General features: G+C 28.2%; 1 protein-coding gene across 2 annotated transcripts; it reads right to left on the bottom strand.

Moving 5' to 3' along the window:
- Nucleotides 1-477: 477 nt before the first annotated feature.
- On the bottom strand, nt 478-7138 carry LOC135142500 (toll-like receptor Tollo). Of its 2 annotated transcripts, XM_064074215.1 has the most exons (18): nt 6967-7138; nt 6645-6716; nt 6513-6584; nt 5940-6011; nt 4888-4959; nt 4555-4626; nt 4253-4324; nt 3710-3781; nt 3438-3509; nt 2925-2996; nt 2663-2734; nt 1941-2012; nt 1732-1803; nt 1434-1671; nt 1056-1148; nt 935-997; nt 831-881; nt 478-778 (listed from the first exon to the last, which is right to left on the bottom strand). In XM_064074215.1, the coding sequence occupies exons 1-18, from the start codon at nt 7056-7058 to the stop codon at nt 545-547; spliced, it is 1635 nt and encodes a 544-aa protein (XP_063930285.1). In that variant the 5' UTR covers nt 7059-7138; the 3' UTR covers nt 478-544. The 2 variants fall into 2 exon arrangements, with proteins under 2 accessions (XP_063930285.1, XP_063930286.1); XM_064074216.1 differs by lacking the exon at nt 4888-4959.
- Between the last annotated feature and the right edge of the window lie 200 nt (nt 7139-7338).

Genomic DNA, 7338 nt, shown 5'->3' with positions numbered 1-7338 from the left:
AATAAACTACGACGACCTAAATTATTTTTCACAATTAGAGCTTTAGCTTTGTAAGTCATTGAGACTAAGTATATAATGCACGGAATACCTTTTTAACTAGTTAAAATTCTAATTATAACGTTTTATAGCACGCTAATACGTGTAAACAATTCTTTAGGCATTAATCAAGAAAAGCCCCCAAATTAGTTATAATTGTACTTACACCGACATATAAGATTTTTCGACTTCCTAACCTTATTTTTCCATTATATTGTAAATTATTATAGTCAAGAAATTTTCTTTTAAAGAATTTTTTTAAGATTGTACCATTATTCAGAGTTAGACCAACGGGTTCCAAAGTTTATTAATTAACTATATTTGTATCTGTGCTTTTTCTACTTCCTTGTTTTTTATATGATTCGTCCTATGCAACACCCTTTTTAAATTGAGGTTTTGTGCTAATAATAAACTTGTCACATTAGATTAAAAAATAGAGAGTGAGTATAATGTTGACTTTATTAAAAGATATCTCTCTCTTTCAAGAGGTCAAAGCACAAAACTTTTTTTATGCTATGGAAATATTCAGATGTTCTGCACCAGCAGGCTTAAATGTAGGATTTACTAAGAAAGTTCCTTGTCTCTGTGCTTTCCTGTGACATAGCTTTTCCACTACCTTTCCTTTTCTCTTACGATAATACACCGCCAGTACACTAACGACTAATATAATTGCAACCGACGGACAGCTTATGATCAATGCATATTTTAGTAGGTTTCCATTCCTTGAAGTAGCTAACACCCCCTTAAAAATTAATCTAAGTTTTATAATACTTTTTTTTTCAAATAATAGAAACCTTTTTAGTACTTCTATCATTCTTTTTTAAAGTTTTACGTCCAGCAGTAACCTAAAAAAATATTGTCTTCTTAACAACCACTGGTTAAAAAAAAATAATAATACCTCTTCTTTGGCTTCGCCTTGGTTTAAACCATGTTTCTTTCTAAAGTTACTGTTTATCCTTTCCTAATTTATGTAGTTATTCATTTAATTACAATTTTATATTATAAAACAGCGTGTGTGCCTGGGTGTTAATTTTACAAGTATCCACCACAGAGTAATCGTAATTAGGAGAACTTTTAAGTTCCTTGGAGTTCCTTCCATCCTTTAAATTTTTCTAATATAAAAATAACGCTGTCAAGAAAAAAGTTTACTTTAACGATTCCCTTAAGTTATATTTTTACTACATTAACAATTTACTTAAGGGCTCTTTACCATGAATTAACGAATTCGTTAGTCGGGAACTCACAACCCTGTTATACTAATATGGTAGGATACAGGTCGTTAAATAAATGTGAATTCGAATAAAAGAACTTTTGTGATCTTATAAAACAGAAATAGGTTTATTACTCAAAGCTTTGCTTTTTTAATGCTAGTGTCCAACTATTATAGAGATATTTACTCTTATTCTCCTAATTTTTTTTACGGAGTTGCTGGCAACTTGCGCTTCATGAGGAATAAAAGGAATTAGGGGCACTACTCCATCGTCGCTCGATAAGTGATTAGAGTTACATTCCTTTGAAGAAATTTTAGAAAATGCCTTATGAGCCCCATTGTGAGTGCACAATAAATCGGGGAAGTTTAGAAAGCTATAAGTGACACGTGAGCAACAAAGAAAAGTTTTATCCAGTCCAATAACCCTAATGAGAAACGAATGTTACTCCACATAAATATATGTAAAAGAACGTATATTTACTTACAAGTGGGTAAAATTAAAACTGCTGCTGAAAGCATTAGGTCCAATTTCGGTAATAGGATTTTTATAAAGGTTCCTTAATGACATTAAACAAAACACTTAAATACATGTCGTTTAGATAAATAAATCAAATATTATGGCTTATAATATAGTTATTTAAGTCTTAATAAATACTACCAGAAATTATTTTTATAGATGAGCATAAACACTTACAGGTAGGTTAGCTTTCCTAACATAGAAAAGGCTTGGGAAGAAACTGATTTAATTTTATTATCTAACAGGTTTCTGTGTTAAAACTATCAATAAGTGAAACAAAATAGCATTTACTTTGAAATTATTATAAAACCAATTTCGCAACTTTGCTTAATGTAAGAGACAATGAAATTTGAATATAAATAAATTTGCATTAAGTGGAATGAAGAAAATTTTAAAGAATGTGAATTTAAATAACTAGAGCCATCGTATTCCCAAGCATGGTATTATAGTTGAAGTTGCATGAAACTTTAAAAATATACCCACAAGTGCTAATTTGAGACTAAAACCGGAGATATTCTTATTTTTTCCAAATAGAGATAAAAATTTTTTTAATAACATAATATCCACATTATAAGTTTTTTTAAGCTATATTCCTTTATTACCATTAATTTTAAAAAGAATTTAAATACTTTTTTCCATCACTTTAAAAAATAAATTTAAAGTTTCGAGTGTAAAAAGTAAAAAGTAATAAGTGAGTATTGCGTAGAGAAGGAAAAGTTTATATACTAAATATTGTAGCCTCTAAACTTATTAAATTTCATTATTAAATCTAATTATTTTTTTATTTAAATTTCATAATTAGATAATTATTCGTACCATCATAATAAAACTACTGTTAACGGCGCCTAATAGTATTTTAAATTTATCTACAGGTTACTAAACTTAAATTTTAAACTTACAACAATTGTAGTTTATGTAGACCCTTGAACGTTTCCCCACATATTTTAGTAATTTTATTGTAGTGTAAATTCCTTTAAAAAATATTTATAGGATAAGTAATTTATATAAGGCCCGTTAAACCTTAATACAATAAACTTTACAAATAACTTTAAAAATTCTATTATATTAAGTTTTTTTTATAGCTCTAAAACACATAAAACGGGATTACTTTCACGATAAAATACTTCTGACAAGCCAAATTTACGGAATATATATTTTTACAAAAGTGTTAACGCCGAAAGACTAGAAAATGCGCCATCAGAAACTGATTCAATGGAGCAGTTATAGAGATACCTAATCATGTATCATTGATAGTAAAAAAATTAATAGAAATACATTTCTTTCGGTTAAATGGACAGTAGCTCGGTATTACTTACAAAGTTTTATATAATAACAAGATCCTAATATATATTTTCATCATGTAAAAGTAGAGGTTTAGGTATAGCTCTCTAAATGTTTTTTTAAAGAAAGTTCATATTGTCCACGAACCTAAAACTAAATCTTTTAATAAAATAATGAACATTTTTAATTAAATTTTATTTATCAGGATGGCTCTGCCAAACTAAAACGCTACATCGATATTCTAGTCGGAAAATTATGGTGTCTTAGTTTTTTATTGAAAAAAGTTATTATCTAGCCAGTACTTTGATTATTATATTAAAAAAAAAACTTTTTTTCATTTATATTGCAGAGTACTAGCAATATACTTGTAAACTTGCATAAATTAAAACTTACAACTCGGTTAATTTGATATGCTCTTTAAGGAAACTACCATCCACCGAACCAAGTTTGTTACCTCCTAAATTTCTAAAGCAAAAATATATTTAAGTACAATTAACAATTGTTAAATATTTTAACAAAATAAAATATAAAGTTGATGGTTTTAATATAAATTTTGAGCAGTGAGCTAAAGTTCTTCGTAAACAGTTAATTTAAATTAAAGTAACTTAGAGAGCAAAAAATATATTCTAAACTCAAGTTTTATACTATATATATCCATTACTTACAAATAAGTTAAATTTGGTAAACAAAAATCCGCACAGTAGGGCATCGCGGCGAGCCTGTTATAATGAAGGGATCTATGCGTGGTATCGTGTTAAAAAGAGCTAATGGAGGTACGTGTGAAATTATTGCTTCATTTTGAAGTATTTTATTAAAGAGCTTGGCAAACCAGCCCAATAGCGTTTACAATCAAATTAAAGACCACATATTAATCTTTTATATCTCATCATAATATCTGTAGCTTGAGACTATATAACTATAACCTACTACTTCTAACTAGCTGAGTAACTTTTAGTGGAGGTAAAGTATAAGAGACAAATACAGAACTTGTTGGTTTCCTTAAAGAAAATTTACAACTTTTACTAAGGTAATACTTTACGACAGGTATACTAATTAATAAGATATTATAAAGCATTTTTAGTCTATCATTATGTTATTTCGTAAAAGGATTATTCTTCACGATATTTATATTTATTTGCTGGTTCCACAGTGTTAGAAAAATAAAAAAATTAATATAATATGAAAGTTCATGACAAAAAAGCGCTTACAAAAAATTTAAAAGTTTTAAATTAGCAAAAGCCGCTTCTTCAATCCTTTCGATGCTATTATCATCAAGATACCTGGATTGTTAACGTTTATAATGATTACCGGACACTTTACATTACAAACTAGCTTAAAACATTCGATCAGCTAGCCTGTGCTAATTTTTTCAGGGGGCTACTGAACATACATATGAAAGGATTCTCTTCTTTAAAGAGAACTTTTAAATCTCTACTTCGGCCTTAAATATCATATACAATCTACAAGTACAAGACGAAAAAAGTCAAAGAATTAGGCACGAAAAACTTACAAACGTTCTAGACTTTCAAGACCATCAAACATATTTTTTTTAATCACTCTAATCATGTTTTTTTCTAAATTCCTTTATAAAAAAAAAAAGTATTTTTTAAAAGCTACGTCAAGTTTAAATAAATTTTTTTTCTCTGAAATAATTTTGGGTAGGCCAAACGCTGTGATGTCAATATTTTTAAAGTTACTACATTTTTGTCTAACTTGATTTGGTTTTTATGAGATGGGCTGTATAATTTAAATAGTTTTAATGGGTAATTAAAAAAATGATTAAGCTTTTTACTGTAAGGTTTTTATACTCAACTACATCGAGACAATACGAATATACACTTACAATGTTTGCAAGTTAATTAAATTTTTAAAAACTTGATTTTCAATGGAACTAAGTTCATTACTTCCTAAATTACTTTAAATTATAGTTAACAACGTAGTTTCGGAAATTGTAGAAAGATATTATATACACCTAATTAAGTATTCTCTCTTTAGTGATAATTAAAGTCAACAGACTATTGACAGTGATGTTAATTTACTCAACGAAGTTCTCTATAATCAACAATATGAGGTATTCGGGTCATGACAAGATTTTAATAATATTTTTTTGTATAAAAACAACTTTATTATAACTAAATAAGTTTTTTTTTTTTAAAAAAGAGAGGAGAAAAACTTCCAAGTTAGTAAAGGTACTAAGAAGTCGTAAAAATCCAAACAATTAAGAAAATTAAAATTGCCACAGCTTTAACATTAAATTGTTTAAAGGAGCGAAATATATATATATAAATGAGATAAAACAAGAAATGCGCCGGGATACATATATAAATATAGTACTAATTCTATTACACACCCAATTAGATTGAGTATGCATTCTTCGGGAAAAAAGGAATAGTGTATTTGTGCCATTACTCAATGTGTGTCATATACGATTTATGATTGCAATGTTTTAAGCCTTTCAAGATCGCTGAAGGAATTAGTCTTTATTAATTTAATTTTATTGCCGTACAAACTCCTTCAAAAAATAACAGTCAGTCGGTGTATATTGCTAGCTTTAACGTATAATATTCTAATGGTCATCTTATAACAGTTAAACTATGATCCCTGTAAATCCTTCTGGGGTAAAATGGTAATGAAAAATTGACGATAGGAAGTTGTTTATTATGTTAAAGTTAATAACAATTTTTTTCATAAATAATTTTTTAGTATTAACCTTCACGATTCTTTTTAAAAATATAAGGTAAATATCACTCTAAGTAGTTGCTTTAATAATTGGATTTTTATATAGTTAATTAAGAATTACTGCTATGGAGTTGACATGAATAAATTAAAGCGTTACTTTGATAAAATAAATGGAAAGAAACCAACAGAAACAAATAAAGTGCAGAATTAACTTACAGAACTCTAAGGTTCTTTAGGTCCTTAAATAAGTTTTCGCCAATAGAAGTGATTTCATTGCTACCCAAGTTTCTTTAAAAATTATTTTATAAGCGTATACTATCTTCAAATAGTAAGCTTTAACAGAAAGGGTATAATATAAGACTTTGCATAAACAGGAAAGATATGGTTCAGGAAAGTCAAGGAGAATCTAATATAACTTCTATAAGTTTCTCGCTCGAAAAGCTTTACTTAATAGCCAAAATTTATGATGTACTACAATCTTTAATAAGGACAACGTATCAACGGCATTAATGTACCATCCTGAGATAAGCATATTTGAACTGCATAAAACTAAAAGTTTTGTCATTCTATATTCCGATTCATCTATTTGTGAATGGTTGCTATGGAGCTATATTAAATTAACAAACTTCTATTATATTGGGCTCCCTATCTGAAATAATCTCGTATTCATATCTAATTGTTTAATGGCCACATGCATTTAGACAATGTAAAAAGAACCATAAAATCTACTTAGTTCCACTTTTTGTGAAGATAGAAGGGCTTAAAAAGTTTAGTAAACTTATAACGTACAAATTATTTAGTATGGTAAGTCCTTTAAACGCTTTTTCGCCGAGATAAGTAATTTTACTTTGGGTAATTTCTCTGAACAAGCATAATTAAGTTAGTTCTTACAATATTCAAACCTTATACAGGAGGACTTACAAAGAGCGTACGCTTGAGGGTAGCTCCTTACCAAAAGGAGGAAATGTAAAGAAGGAACAGTGCGACCTCTTTCTAGATTTTATAAAATTATTAACGCTATCCAAATATTGATTATTTACTGAAAGAGATGTATTAGGGAATAAGGTTAACTCTATAATTATTATACAGTTAATTTTTCAAAACAATTTAAAGTATTGTTTTACTAAAGTATGTCAATACACTGACTTAAAAGAGAGTGATACCAGTTACCTTTTTCATATTAATATAATTATATGTGTGTGTTTTCCTAAAAAGTCTCCATATGTACAAGAAAGTAAATTACATAAAAAAGCCTGTAAGAGGGTCGTCACATTCAGAGTGAGAGATAGCCCTAAGTGTGAGTGCCCCAAAGAAAAGGGAGAGTAGAAAGCTCATAGTTGTAAAATTTATTGAATCTTTTCAACTTTAGCCCTGTAGACTAAGGTCCTCGAAAAAACCATAAACAAATAGCAAAAAGCACAATGAAAAACCGAGCTTGCTTATTAATAATACTATACAGATATATATAGAATAAAAATAATGTTTAAGAAACTGCGTTTCTTAATCTAGCAGAATCTTAGATTTATGTTGCCAGAAATAAAAATTATTGTAGTTAGAATGTGGCCCATTATAAATTTATTTTGCGCGCTGACAAGTGGATCACCTCGACTATGAT

This window comes from Zophobas morio, unplaced genomic scaffold, assembly GCF_036711695.1.
Source record: "Zophobas morio isolate AGI-343-1 ecotype UQ-CSIRO unplaced genomic scaffold, CSIRO_AGI_Zmor_V1 ptg000048l, whole genome shotgun sequence".
Lineage (NCBI taxonomy): Eukaryota > Metazoa > Arthropoda > Insecta > Coleoptera > Tenebrionidae > Zophobas > Zophobas morio.
Note: the sequence above shows the minus strand (reverse complement) of the source record. Positions and strands in the feature narration are given on the sequence as shown.